General features: G+C 37.3%; 1 protein-coding gene and 1 pseudogene across 5 annotated transcripts; both read right to left on the bottom strand.

Moving 5' to 3' along the window:
• Positions 1-5,120: 5,120 nt before the first annotated feature.
• On the bottom strand, positions 5,121-12,324 carry LOC131772124 (G-protein coupled receptor 83-like). Of its 5 annotated transcripts, none has more exons than XM_066169065.1 (3): positions 12,096-12,204; positions 7,544-8,613; positions 5,121-6,273 (listed from the first exon to the last, which is right to left on the bottom strand). In XM_066169065.1, exons 1-2 carry the CDS (start codon positions 12,112-12,114, stop codon positions 7,580-7,582), a joined length of 1,053 nt encoding a protein of 350 aa, XP_066025162.1. In that variant the 5' UTR covers positions 12,115-12,204; the 3' UTR covers positions 5,121-6,273; positions 7,544-7,579. The 5 variants fall into 5 exon arrangements, with proteins under 5 accessions (XP_066025162.1, XP_066025164.1, XP_066025163.1 ...); XM_066169067.1 differs by lacking the exons at positions 5,121-6,273; positions 12,096-12,204 and adding exons at positions 9,993-10,049; positions 11,441-11,563 and having other exon boundaries at positions 7,277-8,613; XM_066169066.1 differs by lacking the exon at positions 5,121-6,273 and having other exon boundaries at positions 7,277-8,610; positions 12,096-12,324.
• Positions 12,325-19,330: 7,006 nt separating this feature from the next.
• LOC131771892 (G-protein coupled receptor 83-like) lies at positions 19,331-21,330 on the bottom strand (annotated as a pseudogene).
• Positions 21,331-21,999: the final 669 nt, after the last annotated feature.

Raw genomic sequence — 21,999 nt, 5'->3', positions numbered from 1 at the left:
AAACTCCTTTCCTTTCATGCGCCCGTGATCTGTGTTATCTTAGTACTGACGTCATGGTGAAGCATTTCTTCATAGATGTATTAGGTATTCTCATCCTTAAAAATATATAATTGGTCTTCGTGTGTTGGTTTGCATTTATGACGCAGCCGTTTTCAATTTATCATCTTCTTATATTGTCGTTTTCCGCCCCGATGAATAAAGATACCTTCAGAAACCGTTTTTTTTTTTTACTATTTTTCAATTTTTCTGCCCGTTCCTTCATTTGTTCGCATAATACCAATAACGAAAATTATCAGAAAAATTAGCAGAAGGAAGCTATAACAATGTATGATAGCTATTGAAGACACGTTGGCGCATGTATATAATTATTTTTGATGGACTGTAACGTTGTTAGAATTAGTTTGAAACAGGAAACCGATCTGCCTATATATTCGCCTTACAAAGTCAACTTGTTTCCCTCCAAATTGTTGTGAGTTAAGAAGCGTTGAACGTCTCATGGCAGTTGAACGTACCTGCGATAGAAGGCACTGAAGTCCTCTGTCAGCAAACAGACTTGTAGCCTCTCAGTACTAAAGGAAGATTAAAAAAAAGGGAAAAAAAACATTTCAACCGCACTGATCCAAGCGTTTTTTCAGGTTGATCTGAAATAAGAAACACGGTAAACCTTTGGAGATCGATAAGGCTGCTTCTCCTGTCCAACGTTTTGAGAATTCAATGGCCCGAGACTGATGAACCCTGATAAACTAAAGAGGTTATTCCTGATCCCTCCTTTTTTTTAACCATTTCAAAATGATTTGCTATGAATATTAATGCGGTCTCGGTCGCATCTCTTCTTGACAGCTGGACAGAAATATCAGACATAAATGTTTGAGTGCGGGAGTCCTCAAATGGATCTCAAATCCAACATTCCTCATATCAATTGTCAAAGCACGTACAACGCGGGCTAAAGTCTTCCGCTTTGAAAGTCATGTCATTTACAGTTAGTTCCTATAAATAATCCCACTTTTTCTTTAGATCTCCTCGTTGATTTTAATTCATAACGTGAGTATAAAAAAACAAACAAAAAAAAGGAAACCCTCTTTACGTGCGGAAATTCAAAATTAACTCAAAAGGGAGATTTTGTACTTTCTCGCGAGTCTTAAGGCAGGTTCTCCGTATTTCAAAACTTATTTTAATAAGTAATTAGCCACGTGGTCTCACGAACAAGATGACAAACCAAAGAGAACGTTACCTTCGGTGGAATGAACAATTTTAAAGAAGGAAAATGTAGGAAAGTGAAGACAATTTAGGGAAATAGCGAAATTACGTTCTACGTATTTAATTTTACTTCTTTGTGAATTTGTCGGTTTGTTCTTGATCATGAGCAGCTGTGAATCAATGACAGACCTTCAGTGGGCTCTATTAGTTCGACAAAAAATAATGCAAAGCCAAAGAGGCGATCTTTTCCCAGAGGGCATAGGTGCAAAGGGAAGCAAAAATACGAGAAAGACTTCTATGTCTGACTGCTTCTGTTAAGTTATACACCTGATAAACACTCGCTATAGTCTGCCATAACTTTGTTGTTGGCACTGACCATCAACAAATTTATTTCCTCTTTTCCAAGATATGCAAATTATAACGTCTGATAATATCTGCATTGGATGCATAAATCAGTCGAAAAGTCTCTGAAAAAATATTTGTCATTTTTGTTATCAAACGGCAAGTGATGGAAAATGACGAAAAGTAATATCTTGAGAAAGAAATATTTCTAGATGAAAACATCTTCTGCCTTAGACAATCTCCCGATTCAAGACACTTTCGACGTGCATTGACGGGATGGTTGTAATTATCACATATTTACAATCCTAAATAAATAAGTGAAAATTACGAATATCAAATGTGTCGTCCACCCATAACCTTTTCACAAACCTGTATTTAATTTCGCTTGCACTTCTTAAATGGTCCTTACTTAAATGGTCCTTACTATATGCGTGAAGATTCAAGCATGGTGATCGCTGTGTAAAATTCGACCAAAACACCTTGATGACATCTTTCTGTCAAATATTTACATTTTCAATTTCGAATTACGTCAATCCAAATTGTTTCATTTTTAATCTTGTTTCCTATTTTGTTAAGATTGCGTTGTAGCTTTCCGTACCCTCGTTTTGTTATACAAATTACTGAAAATATGTTTATTATTTTTATATATTTTTATGTAATTCTTGGTAACACGGTCTCCGCTAATACTTGTTAGTGATCAGAATTTTGGAAAATATGTTTACATGGTTAATTTATTGTTATTACGTAGCTTTTCCGATCTGTCTTTTCGAATCCAACTGACGAAACTCCCATATCTTGTCTCCTCATTCGTATATAACATTTACAGTCCTGGATCTTAAATCCCCAATTTCTTGCCAAATAAATCCCAAGTGCAGAGAGCCATTTTTCGAAAATTTCGTTATTTTCACTGACCCGAAGACGTATTTCAAATTTTCAATCTAAGATAGTTCCAAGTTCCATTAAGGAAGACATCCCAATTTAGATTCAAACGTGATTCTGGAGACTACACCTGATTCAGGGTAGTAATTAAGTGCAAGCAGAACATGACAAGTGTCGATCACAGTAAAGAATAATAAAAGTCTCTTCCTCATAAAAAATTAAAGTAAAACATTCCCCGAAAATTTACATTTTAGATGGATACCGCTTTCCTGGTGTAAACGAGAAATTAGAAAACCCAAACTAAATAAATATTTGTGAAGTCGAACGCCAAAACAAATATTGACAATGATTGTTGAACATTGGATAATATCTTCTGCATACAGTCTGGATGAACGTGTCTGACATATGGAAACCTCTGCTGCCCTAAATGGAGACCATGACAGTTCTAGTTGATGAAGACCAAATTGTTATTTTTAGGTAATGGTGCAGCACATTATGGCGTATCAAATCTAGCTCAAAAAATAACAGTAAACTAGAAGAACACGGGCCTTCTGACGTTACGTTATTACCTCAAGTTCAGCCATAACTCGATATACGCACAGCTAAAAGCATGAGCAAATTCTTTTATAACAAACAGAGCGACAACAAGGATCTGCGCGAAGAAGCCTTTTTCCAATTGTGATTGTTTTGTTTTTAGTAAATTGCCAATTAACAACCTTATTCTTTAGGTTGAACAAATTTAAAAACAACAATGACCAATCGGTGACTTTTTTTGTACCCAGCGAATGTCTTTCGGCCAACATTTGCTGCAGCTCGTCTTCCGACAAATTTGCGAAACATGCAACTTGCGAGTTTTTTCGGCTTTGCTTTTGTTGCTTGTTGGATAAGGACCTAAATGATCGATGCCGATAAAAAATTGGGCAGTTCTTCACTGGTTTCTTCCATATTTCAAAGAGAAGGAAAATTGCACTGCAGCTTAACAGGATGGAAACTCTGAAGCCAGGTATAAAAATGCTCACGTCATCTTATTTACACACGAGCGTACGTAAATAAAGATTTTGTTCATAGCAGGTCAATAGGACTTACATAGGGCAAGCACGCGCGCTATGTTATAATAAAGAACTGGTCCATGCTTAGCGTGCGTAAATCGAGGTATGGATGTACGCGGGAAGTTCGGAGAGCACGAGATACCTCTTACTAACCGAGTTCGAGGGCCGCACCGCATGTAACAGATCGAGTTTTTTTCGCTCGGATTCATGGCCCAAGCACAAAGTGCGCAGGAGCCATAAATTGAGCAGAAAAAAACAGGTTAGTACTTAAAGTTAGTATTTGTGTTATAAAGCAACAAAATTTTCTAAGGTATCTGCATCTTGCATTGAAAGGAGACGTGAGATGGTTAATGACTCTGCCACGTATTCCAGCAATTTTTGGCGGCCTTGGAAATAACTTTACCAAATGGTTCTTTCCTAAAGAACTTCTCATGTACCAAAAATCATCTGGTTTTTGCTGGTGTTTACTGCAACGAAAAACGGTTTATTTCGAGAACAGTGACAACACTCTAACTCAGTTTGTGCGGTTTATGTTACTGATAAGCCACCAAACACGTGTATTTCACGCCACTCAACCAAACATTACTAAAGGGAGAAATTGATTCATCGAGACGTGCCGTATCTATATAGCATAAATATAACTACGTAAATTATGTATTGCAGATGATCCGGCATCAGTGCGATATGACCCACTTTTCGCTTTAAACCTTCATCGTGAAGGATCATGCAGCGGGATGCTGAATTGAATGACCTAATAATTGTGTTATTTACTTTATCATTAGGGTACTTTAATATGCTTTTCCACAACGTTCGCAGTCTTTCAGGATTTCTAGACAATCTATTTCCCTTTGAATAGGCCATTTTACAGTTGTGTACTTAGTTACCAAGCCTTTGATTTTAAGTGAGGCTGAAGGTGACCTTGTAAACACTCCACCAACGTTTGATTAGTATGTGCACGCTTTTTTTAAAGCTGAATCTCTATCACAGTAACTTTGCGTTTCCTGTTATACCAAATATAAAATCAAAAACACAAAGTCAAAAGAACAGAATAGGTAACAAAGGCTAGAAAATCAACTGAAACAATTTTTTGTTTGGGATTCCTCGGTACTTCAGTGTGTCCCTTAACCCTTTCACATCCAAGATCTCATTAGTAATTCTCTTTACCGTTTGCGATACAACCTTTATGATGTTAGCTCTGAGAATTTGGCATTTGATCAACTAATAATCCACTAGTTTCTCATCACTTGCCTCTTTGATATTGTATTGATTTGGTCAGGAGAAATTCGGTCTTGGTCACTCATGGGAGTTAAAGGGTTAAGTAAGAAAAATATTGGAACCATGCATTATTGCATGCAGGGATTTTCTATACATTTCTCGCGATGAATAATAAAATGTAGTATCGTAAACAATGTAAAAATATGTTTACGTCTCTCCTTTTTGCTTCCAAACTTCCCTCATTTTTATTTCGACTTTGGCAACAGTCTCGTAGTTTGGTGTCTGAGTAACTTCGTTAGCTGTCCGTTGTATAACGTTCTATAAGGTTCAATGACAGGGATAACTAGCTTCTGAGGAGACTCACACTAACAGGAGACACCAAGACTCTTAGTTCTCTTCTTCTTTATTACATTTTCTATTTCTAACCAAGCTGTCTCTTTCTCTTTTATTCACTGTAGTGCACGCTCTAAAGTACCTTATTAGTGAACATGTGGGTAATGCGCTGACTGTCTTAGCAGAGTTTAACCCCTTGTTCAAAATTCTGACCCGGTCAAATGTATTTTTTATAGAAGTTCACTAATCACATCCAAACATGACCACCGATGAACGTCTTTGTTCGAGAAACGGGTCTCAAAAATAGAGTCAGCACAAATTATTATTAATGTTAAAATTAGAAAAAGACCTTGCGGGCTTCTGAACTTGATGAGACTCGTACAACGACTATACAATAATCAGCTTAAACTTTTACGAGTGGCATTTAGGAAACTAAAAATAAAGTACTCAATACCGCCAGTTTAGAGACAAAATTTCAAGTAATTGCACGACCAGAGAAGAAAGACAAAAATGGAACCTATCGTAAGGGGGTAGGAGTGGCACAATCTTTGAATGCTAACCTTAAAAAACCTTGCATCGTAAGAACACTTCACAACACTCTCTTTTTCCATAGAGGCCTTTTCAAAGGGAGGTCGCATCCAAAATCTCCCTGTATTTACTTATTACTATTCAACAATTTAGTCTACAAGAGCGGCTTTCAGAACAAAGCGATCGGGAACTACGAAGGCAATGACGTTATGTTTGTCGCAAAGAAATTAACTAAACCGGTACCTTTGGCTAGAGTGTTTGAGGCTTTCAAATGCACAACTAAATGAGAAATAAAACCTACATTTAGCTATTCAAGATTACACTTAATTAGACCTAAAAGCCTTGATGACTACTTCAGCAAGAAACAATAACAAGGTGATACTAGAAAAACCAAATGTGCCCTTGTTCCAGAGGTACATCAACCAGGGTTTGCGAACACATTTACAGGTTATATTGTTGCTGCCATCCTCGGAAAATTAATATTGCCAATCACCCTTTCCTGCTGTAACAATAAACTGCTCGGCTGGAGGTTAAAAATGAAAGCGGCATTTTCAAAATTAGCTCCATCCTCAATTGTGAGAGGTATGCAATTGATGGCCTCTTCTAGGAATTTGATACTTGTTTCGTCGTGTTCACTGAGACGTTCCTTGTTTTGTTTTTTTTCCACCTCTTCTCCAAGAGCAATCGCGGTTATTTTCTTCACGGGAATTCTTATTTTTTCTGGATAATCCTAAAATGATATAGATGTTATCAATATTGGGAGAAAAATTAGGATAACTGAAGAAAAAAAAACAGTAACCAAGTCAACCCACAAGTATCGCCAAAATCGCTGAGTCGAACTCAAGCCACAACTACATATGAGGAGGCGAGTGTTCTCACTCCACCTACTAAGGGTCACAGAGTCTCCCCCATCTCTTCGAAAGTTTCCGATGAATATTCAAGCAAATACTGATTTCCGATCTTATCAGTATGCTGGACTGGCTTGTAACGCAGCTCCGTAGTTTAAGGCACCATGGGAAGGTCTGATGTTCAAATTCTTAACGAGGCCTCAGATTATTTTTTTCAGGTTCTCAGCTGCTTGCTCGTTGTAAAATAAAGTGCATATTTCTTATGGTACTCTGTCGAGGGATTACCGAGCTCCCCTTGAAAATCTCATTTTTTCTTATTGTCCCCATTTTGTGCCTATGACACTTGAAACCTAAAAAACAAAATTAACGCCCCATTACACAGAGCTCTCACTTGGATTTCAGCTGAAACTATCATCGTGTGCTACAGAATTAAAGAAAACTGTGGGGAACGATTGGTTAATATCAATGAGAAAATTATGAATAAACAAACCAAATTAGTAGATAGCGAACAGGTGAATTGCGCTTTTCGCGCGGGTTAATTAGCTAGTTCGCTTATTAGCTAGATCGCCGGTAATGACTGTGAAATACCTCGTTTGACACCGACAACAACAACAAAATTTGCTGGATAGTTCTGAAAATTGAACTCTATACTCTTCTGAAATGTCCAGGGCCCTGAATATTAGGTTCATTTTCTCTTTTCCTATTCAGTTGTTTTTCTTTTTTTTCTTTTTTGTTCAAGATTGTATTATTTCAGAACAAATTCAGAGAAAAAAAAAAGAACAAATATTACAACCTTGAGGGAGATCGGGTGGCCAAGTGGTTGGCGCGCTCCATTCTAAATGGAATAAGACGATTCTTGGTCCATAAGCATTTCTTTTGCTTTAATTGTGTATGTCATAACCAGAGGCTCTTACAAATCTCCTTTCAAAACAGCTAATTATAACCTGAAATAGTTAAAATTAAATTATTATCGCGAAAACGGTATGCACACGGAACGGTTCTTGCCGAAATTTAGTTGCAATTATCAATTTCTCATGAAATTACTCGGATTACTACAATAGCTTTTATGAAACCGTATATAGGTGTTTGTATTATATTATATAATTAGAAATACGCAAATCCGTTTTAAGCGAGTTTTTATCTTACACTTACCAAATTAGTCATAAAACTTTCACGTTATGAGAGAGATTATATTCTTGATTCTTTCTGGATTGCTTCATCATCAGGTGTTAAGACGGCATCTGATGTTTTGATGGTGAGACTTGAAGGCAACCGGCTGCTTTTTCTACTGACGATCCTGGTAAATGCCGTATTTATCTTGGTACTCAGAAAAATGTACAGCCATGGGTTAACGGCACTGTTAGCGTGTCCAAACCAAAAACACGCAAAGCTGACAATCGGCTGTATATGTAGGTAAGCCTTAGATGCGTGAACGATTTGCATCATGTGGACCACTTGTGGTGGAAGCCAACAAAGGGCAAAGGCACAGGTAACAATAATGAGCATCCGAACCACTCTTCTTTTAGAGGTTTCTAGTTGCGCTCGATTTCCTCTCAAAGTATTCACTCCAGGTGCAACATGAAACCATAAATTCGATGCAGTAATGGTATATAGGAAAGAAATAACGACCAAGGGGATGAGATAGTTGACGACGAAAAGGAGGAGGTATATTCCTCGAAGAGCTCTATCTGGATCACCCAAGATGTAAACAGATAGCATGCAATAGTAAGAATTATTGTACTCCTCCATGGTTTGAATAACAAGGAAAATGGACATGGAGACCAGTGACGCGATCCAAATAAATGGAACGGTTAGTTTAGGCTTTCGAAACCAAAGATGGCGGCGGAGGGGATGAACGATCGCATAGTACCTGTCAATCGCCATGAACGTCAGGCAGAGGACGGATGCTGTTATAGTGACATAGGCAGTGTATACAACACCTTTACACATGACTTTTCCAAATACTCCCGGGATCATCCACACACCGTCTGTATATATAAAGGAAATCGACCAGGGCATCACAATCAGGGTTACAAGCAAATCAGCGATGGCCATGTTGACGAACATAAAGCTTGTCAGTGATCTGACTTCAGGTTTCTTCCACACGATGTAGATGAGGAAGCCATTCCCTGCAAACGCTACGAGCATCGTGATGGCGTAGAGGACTGTCAAAACAATCCACTCGGTATCTGGTTTCATCTTTAGTTCCTGTTTTTCTGCTGCTAAAGTTTGATAGGATAAGACTGTTATTACTGAATAAATAATCAGTAAAGGGAACACTCATGGCCCCCCTAAAATCTTATTCGATACCAACCTGGGATGTGGTGAGAGGAATCGATTGTAAATTCAAAGGAAACAAAAACATTAAATTTTTTTTTTTTTTTAACAAAGTTCACTTTGGTTGAGTCGATGATATTTCGGGACGCCACTGAAGCTGTGAACAGGAACGGAAATACTGGAAACAGGAAAAGGAATACAGCAGCACATTTTGATTTTCTCCATAAATAACCCCAGTGAAAAAATCTTAGGGCGCGTTCCTTTGGGAGAATCCGAATCAGGATTTCTGATCTGTGGCGTTCCTTTCGAGCAAATCCATTTTCAGATCAGGGATCTATCAAATCTACTCTGGACAAGGATTCGTTGGTTCACTGATCTGCGTGATCTAAAGACGAATCATTGGATCACTGATCCAACGCATTCCTTTAGGCGAAGGATCCGAAATTAATCATTTTGCCCAGCGGTGCTCAATTTCAAACTAGTAGGTACCTCATATATTGACCGGAAAGATTGTTGGCAATCCTCCACAAATTCTGCGATAAACACGAAATAAAATCGATTTTGTAATGTTAAATCGATCGGCCACTGATCGCAGACATTCAGGGTTCTCCAGTATCCATATCGTAGTCAATATTTGCTTCTGTTTTAATTCCATCGTTTGAGTTTACCATGAAAAAATGTGCTTCTAATAAATAGTGCGTGCTAAAAGCCCGTGCAGTAAGACGAGCCATTGAGGGAAGAGCTCAATAACCCACGTACATACACAAGTCTTAAAATAGCGTACTTTTTTGGAATTCTCTGAGAGCTCGTCTAAAACTCCGTTCCTTTCATGCGCCGTGATCTGTGTGATCTTAGTAATGAAGTCATGGTTAAGCATTTCTGCATAGATGTATTAAGTATTCTCATCCTTAAAATATATAAATACTGGTCTTCGTTGTTGGTTTGCCTTTATGACGAAAGCGTTTCTAATTTTTCATCTTCTTATTTGTCGTTTTCCGTCCCGATGAATAAAGATAACTTTCAGAAACAGTTTTTTTTTACTATTTTCAATTTTCTGCACGGTTCCTTCATTTGTTCGCATAATACCAATAACGAAAATTATCAGAAAAATTATCAGAAGGAAGCGATAACAATGTATGATATCTTATTGAAGACACCGTTGGCGCATGTATATAATTATTTTTGATGGACTGTAACGTTGTTAGAATTAGTTTGGAAACAGGAAACCGATCTGCCTATATATTCGCCTTACAAAGTCAACTTGTTTCCCTCCAAATTGTTGTGAGTAAAGAAGCGTTGAACGTCTCATGGCAGTTGAACGTACCTGCCATAGAATGCACTGAAGTCCGCTGTCAGCGAACAGACTTGTACCCTCTTAGTACTGAAGGAAGATTTAAAAAAAGGGAAAAATAACATTTCAACCGCACTGATCCAAGCGTTTTTTCAGGTTGATCTGAAATAAGAAACACGGTAAACCTTTGGAGATCGATAAGGTTGCTTCTCCTGTCCAACGTTTTGAGAATTCAATGGCCCGAGACTGATGAACCCTGCTGAACTAAAGAGCTTATTCCTGATCCCCTCCTTTTTTTAACCATTTCAAAATGATTTGCTATGAATATTAATGCGGTTCTCGGTCGCATCACTTCTTGACAGCTGGACAGAAATATCAGACATAAATGTTTGAGTGTGGGAGTCCTCAAATTGTTCTCAAATCCAACATTCCTCATATCAGTTGTCAAAGCACCTACAACGCGGGCTTAAGTCTTCCGCTTTGAAAGTCATGTCATTTACAGTTAGTTCCTATAAATAATCCCACTTTTTCTTTAGTTGATTTTCCTCGTTGATTTTAATTCATAAACGTGAGTATAAAAAAACAAACAAACAAAAAGGAAACCCTTTTTACGTGCGGAAATTCAAAATTAACTCAAAAGGGAGATTTTGTAATTTCTCGCGAGTCTTAAGGCAGGTGCTCCGTATTTTAAAACTCATTTTAGTGAATAATTAGCCAAGTGGTCTCACGAACAAGATGACGAACCAGAGAGAAAGTTGCCTTCGGTGGAATAAACAATATTAATTTAGCAAAATGTAGGAAAGTGAAGGAAATCTGGGGATATTGCGAAATTATGTTCTATGTATGTCATTTTACTTCCTTGTGAATTTGTCAGTTTGTTCTTGATCATGAACAGCTGTGAATCAATCACAGACCTTCATTGGGCTCTCTTAGTTCGACAAAAAACAATGCACCTTGCAAATAACACGCAAACGCTGGTCAATTTTATTTTTACCTCATAGCCCTCCTATCGAAGTTAAATTGCATGCAAATGCATGCATTTCGTTCAGGCGCAAGAGAGAAAACTTGGCGAGAACAAAAGCTAATTCAGTAAAAAAAAAATTATGCATGAACACTCTTTCGTTCATATGCAAATTAACATAGGATCTTTAGCATATTGCGCCAGTTTGGCCCTTCGCCGCTAATACTCGTATGGTTGAGTAAGTGTTGGAATAAACTTGGAACATAAGCACCACCTCAGCTTAACCAAGGCGAATGTAGCATTTGTATCATTGAGGAATCATTGCAGTATCAGGAAGTAGACCTCATAACAAGAAAATCCGGCTGAGAAACTAAACCATATTTCAACTATCGTCAGCGACATTTTCATTTCCACATAAGAGAAGCTCATGGTATGAAAATCATCAAGAGACTTACCTACGGCATATAAGGCTCCTGCTTGGATCAAATTACATTAAACAAATGAGGCTTACATCACTTACCATCCACAACTGAATGACGTTCAGTGTATTTTTGCGTAGAGCCCTGTGGCTGCCTTGTTCGTTCAGTTTAAAATGCTAGCCAAAATGAGCACAGCGGGGAGAGGTTTGAGTTTTAAAAGTACTGTGTGATAGTCACTGGAGCTCGATAAATGAAATGACGCTTATCTCATGTGACATTATGGCTGAGCAAACCAGTTGAACCGTGCGATGAAAAGCGTCAAGCGACGATGCCCAAATGATAATAAAACTGACCTAGACACCCCTTCACGATCTGTGTACTTGTTAAGTTGGAGATTCGAGCAGGATAACCCTGTTACTGTATAGTTAGTACATTGACAAGCTAGCGGAAGTTGTTGCAGAGGGGCTGCTCTGAGTCGCGGAATTTGTTCTTACTGTGCTATGGGAAACGAAACTGGAGGAGCTTCTAGCCACGGTAGAGACACAAGAAATTGGCTTAAAATAGCATGAGATGTGGCCGTGCTGTGTTGAAATGACACAGATTTATGAACTCAGGTAACAAAACGATTTTCGCGAAAACAGTCAAACCTGCACAGGGCTGCGATCTCTAGCCGTTTGGTCGTTAGCTGAGACGAGAGACATTTTGCTTTAAGAGACTTAAAAACAAATTCGTTGAAAATAATAGATGGTGACTTACTCGCAGACTCTCTTGACATAGACAACCAACAACAGTCCACCGTTGATCGTAGTAAAGATCATTCGTAGTTTAGTCCCGACTTATAACTCATCCGGGAGAGCATTTTGACTTCACGGGCATGTGTAATTTTTATGTGATAGATCAGATAGGAAACAGGACAACACGTGAGAAGACATTTGACAACTGTAAACAGTCCGCCTCTCTGCGCTGGCGAGATGATAGTAATAAGTAAAAGAGACGGGTCCTAGTGAACTGAACTCAAGACTTTGCATTAGCTTTGACAAACACAAATAGTCACGTCCACTCTGACTCCATTTGTTATTACACTCGAATAATAAGGAGAAACAATAAAAAGAAAAGAGCATCAGTCAAGTGGAAAGGATATTGTGACGACTTCAACAGTTGGGCTCCATTGGATGATTTTCACTAACATAAAAATATTTACTGTGCATTTCTAAATATTTGACAACCACAGTACTATTATCACACACGTAGTTATCTAAACTATTCATGTTATTTAATAAGTGGGTTCTGTCAAAGCTGCCAGATCTCATTGCATTTTTAATGGTATTAAGCAAATTCTGATAACTTTGCTATGCATACAGACAATTTTGGATTTTTAAATCTAGATTCTTATGTTTCATCACCACTTATATCAATACAGCTGCTGTTCTAATTGCTACTAACGTAATACCCCTGCAAATACCACAGACAATGAGTTACCCATTAACTTACAATTTCTATAGTGCTTAAAAGCTTTTTTATGCTTAATATTTTCATTGGTTAGCATAATAATATGCTTTTAGTTCTCTGATCCCATCTAAAGATAAATCTTTTGAAATATAGTTCCAATTAAAAATGATTTTTGTGTTCATTATCTATTACAAAATAATATTTTATTATGCCTTGCGGCATTTCCGTTTATGTCAATGTTGAAAGCATTATAAGATAATGCATTTCGTTTTAAAATTCATAATATGCCAATTACCCTCAAACAATTAAATCATCGTCTCGACAACGCAAATCAAAACTTATTCAAGACTCGATATTATATTGTTAATCATTCTTATTATGAAATTATCTTAAAAGAAGAAAACTTTTATGGAGACTTACCAAACTGCAACTTGAAAGAGTGGGATGATACCCTTGAAAAAGTCGAAGGAGCGGTACGTTGTTACCGAAAAGCAATCAAATATGAAAATACTCCACGGAAAGCCATAGAAGCAATACAAGCACATCAGATGAAGGAAAAGAAAAGATTCAAATTGCGAAATTTTCGTACTGACTTTGGTAATGACCATACGCATAACTGCTGATGCCGTCTGACTTTATATATCTTTTATCGTCGAAGCATGACAAGAACACTTTGTTTAGTTCATAACTAGCGAGTTGATGGTGGTCGCTTCGAATACTTTTCATCTTACTATGTATTTGTAAGCTTTTAAACAATATGTCTTTGTAATCTTGATGTTTAATATTTTGTTGAATAATATTCTTTTTCACGCCTTTGGCGGTTTTATTATTGCATCCATCATCCCTGATGTATGAATACATTTTGCTTTTTAAGCCAATAAATTCAGTTATGACTTTACCACCTGCTTCGTATTTGAATTTACCGTAACGTTCTTATTAGCTTTTTTATACAATTGACTTTCAGATGAATAATTGCTGCTATCAAATAGATGTTTGTCTTGATAAAAATCAGCGTATACATCTTCAGTCTGTATTTCATAAGTCAGTGAATCGGTGTCGGTAAAAAGCAGTTTAGCTTTGTAATTGTATTTCTTTTTGATATAATTATAATGAAAATCATACATGAGTGTCTTAGAAAGATCAAGAATACACATGCCAACATATGATGGTCTATTTAATTTAATTGTTGGTCTTTTTACATTTACACCAACCAAGTCTTCATTAAATATCTTGCTACCCACATAAGTCGGTTTTGATGCTATTTTCACCAACTTTCCTGAGTCAGTATCCAGCTTTACATTAGAACGTTTTCTGATGTTTTACACTATTTTACATTATTACCAAATACACTATCATTCATTAGTTTAAAAAAATCTTTTTTAAAACTGTTTTTAGCATCAGTTCTCTTTTGGGTATTAAGATCAATATACGATTTTAACCATGGAGACAGATTAAATTCTAAAGCTCGAGGAATTTTTTTCATCTTTAAGCCTAATGATGTATACAACTGAAGTTTCCTGTAATGCAGCACGTAATTCTGTTTGTCTCTTAATGTTGGAATTAGCTTTTTGACCTACCCAATGTTTAATTTGAATTTTTCTTTCTGATCAAGACAATAGGGTGACAGCATGTCACTTTTAATCTTTATTTTTTCTGCCGCACAAGAATAACCATTGTGTAAATGGTGCAACTCTTTTGGATATTCAAGTTCAACCTCAAGGATTAATCCTCTTTCACTATTTTGGTCTAATAGCTCCCGTGATTCCCCATCATTCCACTTAAAACCACCTGTTGGAAGCGGTTGACACATTACAATATTAGCATCTAAATAGATCAAATATTTTGACGCTTCATTTGGATTATAATTTTGCATATATTTATTGTTTGCTTGACCGTGACAGTGAGCAATAAATGAGATGCCTCCACGCATGCCTTTTTCAATAAAATGGAACATATCAACATCATACATAAGTTCTAGTTCGATTTCTGTCATTTTAAACATCTCGTCTCAAGATAATCCTGGTGATGTTAAGTAGTTACATGGATCTTATTTGTAATATTGCAGACATGTCTTTCTGAAGTTTTCAAATACGTCAGCTAAAAGAAGCACGTCTGACTTAAATAAAGGTCATGATATTGACCCATGTTTTTAATAAAAAAAGTTGTCCAAACATTTTGAGCATGTCTATATTGCTCATCAGTTATATTTTCATTGTATAATTTTAAATAAAAATCTTTTTGTTTGGCAACTGAGTTTCGATGAACTTATCGAAATTATCCATGTAATCGTATGGATATACACCTTTATGCTTCATAAGATCTAATTTTAGGTCTTGAACTCTTCTGAAGTATATTCAAATTCATGAGAAGGTAGGTTTTTAACCAGGTTATAAGGACTCTGACTCATCTTTTGCCTTAAACAATCTCACGATTCGAGACACTTTCGACGCGCTGATGAGGCAACATTGACAGGATAGTTATAATTATCACACACATACGATCTTGAATAGGTGAAAATTACCAATATCGAATGTGTGTTACACTCATAATGTTTTCACAAACCTGCATTTAATTTCGCTTGCACTTTTTAAATGTTTCTTATTTCAAGGAGGGAGGCCACCCAGTGAAGCCACGATGCTTGAAGATTCAAGCATGGTGATCGCTGCGTAAAATTCAAGCAGAACACCTTGATGACATCTTTCTTTCAAATTTTTACAGTTCTAATTTCGAATTACGTCTATCCAAATTGTTTCGTCATTTTTAATATTTTTTTCCTATTTTGTTGTGATTGCGTGGTAGCATACCGTACCCTTATTTTTATACAAATTACTGAAAATATGTTCACTTTTTCTATGCTACTATTATTGCGAGCAGAATGCCTACGCCATCACTATGGATATATTTAAAGACTAATCAGTTTTTTAAAATGACTGGAAAATGTTCAATTTATTATCATTTTTTTATCCTTATGTATTGTGTGGTAACACGGTCTCCTCTAAGACTTTTTAGTGATCAGAATTTTGGAAAATATGTTTACATGGTTAATTTATTGTTACAGCGCATTACAGTGGGTGTCTTACGTAGCTTTTCCGATCTGTCTTTTCGAATCCAACTGACGAGACTCCCATATCTTGTCTCCTCATTCATATATAATATTTACAGTCCTGGATCTTAAATCCCCAATTCCTTGCCAAATGCAGAAAGGCATTTTTCGAAAATTTCGTTATTTTCACTGACCCGAAGACGTATTTCAAATTTTTAATCTAAGATAGCCTTCGATGGTTATTTTACAAATTCCATTAAGGAAGACATTCCCAGTTTAGATTCAAACGTGATTCTGGAGACCACACCTGACTCAGGGTAGTATTTAAGTGCAAGCAGAACATGACAAGTGCTGATCGCAAAATAGAATAGTAAAAGTCTCTTCCTTATAGAAAATTAAAGTAAAACACTTCCTTAAAATTTCGATTTTAGATGGATAACGCTTTCCTGGTGTAAACAAGAAATGAGGAAACCCAAACAAAATCAATATAATATAAGTCGAACAACAAAACACATATTGACAATGATTGTTGGTCATTAGATTATAACTTCCGTCTGAGAGAATGTGTCTGACGTATGGAAACCTCTGTTGCCCTAAATGGAGACCATGACAGTTTTAGTTGATGATGACTAAATTGTTATGTTTAGGTAATGGTGCAGTACATTATGGCGCACCAAATCTAGATCGGAACATAACAGTAAACTAGAAGAACACCGCAATTGAAGAGGATCTATCTGTAGAAGGTAAACATGATTGTGACGAACTGATTTCGTGAAAGGGGTTTCCCCTCCATTACTACTGAAAGCAACTGTAACATTCGCTTGCTAGTCAAAGAACACAAATTCCACAGACGATTTCCAACTAAAGACAACTGGCCCTGGATTGTCTTTGACAATTGGCGCTTAATACGGTGCCGATTAATACAGGTTTATAGACAGGCTTAATTTGTTGCCTCAATACCCCGCTAGCTCTCTCACTTTGTAAGCATCCTGTTCTTGATTTTCTTGATCATCTGTGAAATACAAATTCAACTAATTTACATTGATTCCTGATGAACTGATTTCGTGAAAGGGGTTTCCCCTCATTACCATTACAAGAAAATATAACCATCGCTTGCTAATCAAATCACACAAATTCCACGGACGATTCCCACCCAAAGACAATTGGCCCTCTATCAGTTTCTATAAACCAGCCATTTTTTCTCGCCTGGGGGGGGGAAGGAGGAAATGTTAGAGACATGCATCATCGCATACAAGGATTTTCTATACATTTATAGCAATGAATAATAAAATAAAGTAGCGTCAACAATGTAAAAATATGTTTACATTTCTTCTTTTTGTTTCAAAACTTTCTTCATTTTCACTTCGACTTGGCAACAGTCTCGTAGTTCGGTGTCTGAGTAACTTCGTTAGTTGTCCATTTTATAATCTTCTGTAAAGATGCAATGACAGGGAAAACTAGCTTTTGAGAAGACCCACACAATCATAAGACACCAAGACTCCTAGTTCTCTTCTTCTTTATTACATTTTCTATGGCTAACCAAACTATATCTCTCTTTTGCTCACTGTAGTGCACGCTCTAAAGTACCTTATTAGTGAACATGTGGGTAATGCGCTAACTATCTTTGCAGAGTTTAACCCAAAAAAGTTCAAAATTTTGACCCGGTCAAGTGCATTTTTATACAATTCCACTAAGCTCATCCAAACACGACCACCGACGAAAGTCATTGTTCGAGAAATAAGTCTCAAAAATAGAGTCAGCAAAAACTATTGTTAACATTAAAATTACAAGTTCGACCTTGCGGGCTTCTGAACTTGATAAGACTCGCACAACGACTACAAAATAATCAGCTAAAACTTTTACGAGTGAAATTTAGAAAACTCAAAATAAAGTACTCAACACGACCAGTTTAGAGACAAAATTTCAAGTTCGAGTAATTGCACAACCAGAGGAGAAAGACATCAATGGAACCTATCGTAAGGGGGGTAGGACTGGCACAATCTTTGAATGCTAACCTTAAAAAACCTTGCATCGTAATAGCACTTCACAACACTCTCTTTTTCCATAGAGGCCTTTTTAAAGGGAGGTCGCATCCAAAATATCCTTGCATTTACTTATCAGTACTCAACAATTTAATCTCTAAGAGCGGCTTTCAGAACATAGCAATCCGGCGGGAACTAAGAATGCAATGACGTTCTGTGTATCGCAAAGAAATTAACTAAACCAGTACCTTTGGCTAGAGTGTTTGGGGCTCCAGAATGCACAACTAAATGAGACATAAAACCTTTATTTAGCTCTCCAAGATTACACTTAATTAGCCTAAAAGCCTTGATGACTACTTCAGCAAGGAACAATAACAAGGTGATACTAGAAAAACCAAATGTGCCTTTGTTCCAGAGATATATCAACCAGCGTTTGCAGACACACTTATGGGTTATATTGTTGCTATCACCCTCGGAAAAGTAATATTCCCAATCACCCTTTCCTGCTATAACAATAAACTGTCCGGCTTACCTTTTACCTCTTCTCCAAGAGCAATCGCGGTTATTTTCTTCACGGGAATTCTTATTTTTTTTCTGCATAATCCGAAAACGATATAGATGTTATCAATATTGGGAGAAAAATTAGGATGGCGAAAAAAAAAACAGTGCATATTTTCTTATGGAATACTGTCAAGGGATTGCTGAGCTTCCCTTGAAAATCTCAGACAAAAAGAAAAAACAAATATTGCAACCTTGAGGGAGATCGGGTGGCCACGTGCTTAGCGCGCTCCATTCTAAACGGAATGAGATGATTCTACGTCCATAAGCATTTCTTTTGCTTTAATTGTGTATGTCATACCGGCTGTTACAGATCTCCTTTCAAAACAGCTAATTATAAACTGGAATACTTGGTTAAATTATTATCGCGGAAACGGTATGCAAATACAATTAATTAACGCTACCTGGAGCACTGAAGAAACATGTCAGCGTTTCCTTTTTCATCAATAACCCATAGGGCTCTCACGGCCATTTCAATCAAATTGGAATACAGCCGTTATAAATAATCATAGTGTTTTGAAAATCCCAACCAGCAGAGGGCACACCAGTTGGCTGTATACAAACCGAGTCAAGGAATCGACCTTAGGGAAAAACGTAAACAAATCCAGCGAGTAATAAGGTAGAGGGCTTTCATCCGTGACCACCAGATCACTAGTTCAGCACCCTCACCACACTGCCTCAAACATCGAAGAAGCAATGCCAGTATGCTTCTTCCTATAGTTTACTCTGCCACGGATCTCCCTTTTTATTCTTACCAGCCGATAGAACAGTTTTTGTCGAATTAAGTTGCAATTATCGATTTCTCATGAAATTACTCGGATTACTGCAGTAACTTTTATGAAACCTTCTATAAGTGTTTGTATTATATTCTATAATTAGTAATACGCAAATCCGTTTTAAGCGAGTTTCTATTTTACAGTTACCAAATTGGTAATAAAAGTTTCATGTTATGAGAGAGATTATATTCTCGATTCTTTCTGGATTGCTTCATCTTCAGGTGGTAAGACGGCATCTGATGTTTTGACAGCGAGACTTGAAGGCAACCGGCTGCTTTTTCTACTGACGATCATAGTAAATGCCGTATTTATCTTGGTGCTCAGAAAAATGTACAGCCATGGGTTAACGGCACTGTTAGCGTGTCCAAACCAAAAACACACAAAGCTGATTTTCGGCTGTATATGTAGGTAAACCTTAGATGCGTGAATGACGTACATGATGTGGACCACTTGTGGTGGGAGCTAACAAAAGGCAAAGGCACAGGTAACAATAATGAGCATCCGAACCACTCTTCTCTTGGAGGTTTCCAGTTGCGCTCGATTTCCTCTAAAAGTATTCACTCCAGGTGCAACATGGAACCATAAATTCCATGCAGTGATGGTATACAGGAAAGAAATAACGACCAAGGGGATGAGATAGTTGACGACGAAAAGGAGGAGGTATATTCCTCGAAGAGCCCTATCTGGATCACCCAAGATGTAAACAGATAGCGTGCAATAGGAAGAATTATTGTAGTCCTCCACAGTTTGAATAACAAGGAAAATGGACATGGAGACCAGTGACCCGATCCAAATAAATGGAACAGTTAGTTTAGGCTTTCGAAACCAAAGATGGCGGCGGAGGGGATGAACGATGGCATAGTACCTGTCGATCGCCATGAACGTCAGGCAGAGGACGGATGCTGTTATTGTGACGTAGGCAGTGTATACAGCACCTTTGCACATGACTTTTACAAATACTCCCGGGATCATCCACAAACCGTCTGTATACATTGCGGAAATCGACCAAGGCATCACAACCAGGGTTACCAGCAAATCAGCGATGGCCATGTTAACGAATATGAAGCTTGTCAGTGATCTGACTTCAGGCTTCTTCCACACGATGTAGATGAGGAAACTATTCCCTGCAAACGCTACGAGCATCGTGATGGCGTAGATGACTGTCATAACAATCCACTCGGTATTTCGTTTCATCTTTAGTTCCTGTTTTTTCTGTTGCCTAAGTTTAATAGGACAAGACTATTATTACTGAATAAATAATCAGTCAAGGGAACACCCATGGCCGCCTAAAATCTTATTCGATACCAACCTAAGGTGTGGTGAGAGGAATCTATTGTGAATTCAAAGGAAACAAAACATTTAAATGTTTATTTTGACAAAGTTCATATTGGTTGTGTCGATGATACTTCAGGACGTCACTAAAGCTGTGAACAGGAACAGAAATACTGGAAACAGGAAAAGGAATGAGGCAGGACTTTTGATTTTCTCCATAAATAACCTTAGTGAAAAAATCTTAGGGTGCGTTCCTTTGGGAGAATCCGAATCAGGATTTCTGATCTGTGGCGCTCCTTTCGAGCAAATCCATTTTCAGATCTGTGATCTATCAAATCCACTCTGTACAAGGATTCATTGGATCACCGATCTGCGTGATCTAAAGACGGATCATTAAATCACTGATCCAACGCGTTCCTTTGGACGAAGGATCCGACATTAATCATTTTGCCCAGCGGTGCTCAATTTTAAACAAGTAGGTACTTTTTTTTTGAGCGGAAAGATTGTTGGCAATCGCTCCACAAATTCTACGATAAACACGAAATAAAATCGATTTTGTTACGTTGAATCGATCGGCCACTGATCGCAAGCATTCAGGGTTCCCAAGTATCCATATCGTAATCAATATTTGCTTCTGTTTTAATTTCATCGTTTGAGTTTACCATGAAAAAATGTACTTCTAATGACTAATGCGTGCTAAAAGCCCGAGCAATAAGACGAACCATTCAGGGAAGAGCTCACTAACCCACTTGCATAGTCTTAAAAATAGCGTACCTTTTGGAATTCTCTGAGAGCTCGTCTGAAACGTCGTTCTTTTCATGCACCGTGATCTGTATGATCTTGTAACACAAATCCAAATCCAGATCCTCCCAAAGGAACGCACCTCTAGTAATGAAGTCATGGTTAAGCATTTCTGCATAGAAGTATTGAGTATTCCCATCCTTAAATTATATCAACACTGGTCTTTGTTGTTGGTTTACCTTTAGGACGAAAACGTTTCAAATTTGTCATCTTCTCATTTGTCGTTTTCCGTCCCGATGAATAAAGATAACTTTCAGAAACAGTTTTTTTTATTATTATTTTGAATTTTCTGCACGGTTCCTTCATTTGTTCGCATAATACCAATAACGAAAATTATTAGAAAAAGGATCAGAAAGAAACGATAACAATGTATGATATCTTATTGAAGACACCTTTGGCGCATGTATACAACTATTTTTGATGGACTGTAACGTTATTAGTATTAGTTTGGAGACAGGAAATTAATCTGCCAATATATTCGCCATACAAAGTCAGTTAAGAAGCGTTGAATTTCTCATTGCAACTCAACGTACCTGTGATAGAATGCACTGAAGTCCGCTGTCAGCAAATAGACTTGTAGCCTCTTAGTACTAAAGGAAGATTAGAAAAAGGGAAAAATTTACATTTCAACCGCACTGTTCCAAGCGTTTTTTCAGGTTGATCTGAAATAAGAAACACGGTAAACCTTTGGAGATCGATAAGGTTGCTTCCCCTGTCCAACGGTTTGAGAATTCAGTGGCCTGAGACTGATGAACCCTGATGAACTAAAGAGAATATTC

Source organism: Pocillopora verrucosa, chromosome 6 (genome assembly GCF_036669915.1).
Source record: "Pocillopora verrucosa isolate sample1 chromosome 6, ASM3666991v2, whole genome shotgun sequence".
Lineage (NCBI taxonomy): Eukaryota > Metazoa > Cnidaria > Anthozoa > Scleractinia > Pocilloporidae > Pocillopora > Pocillopora verrucosa.
This window is presented reverse-complemented; position numbering and strand designations above follow the sequence as displayed.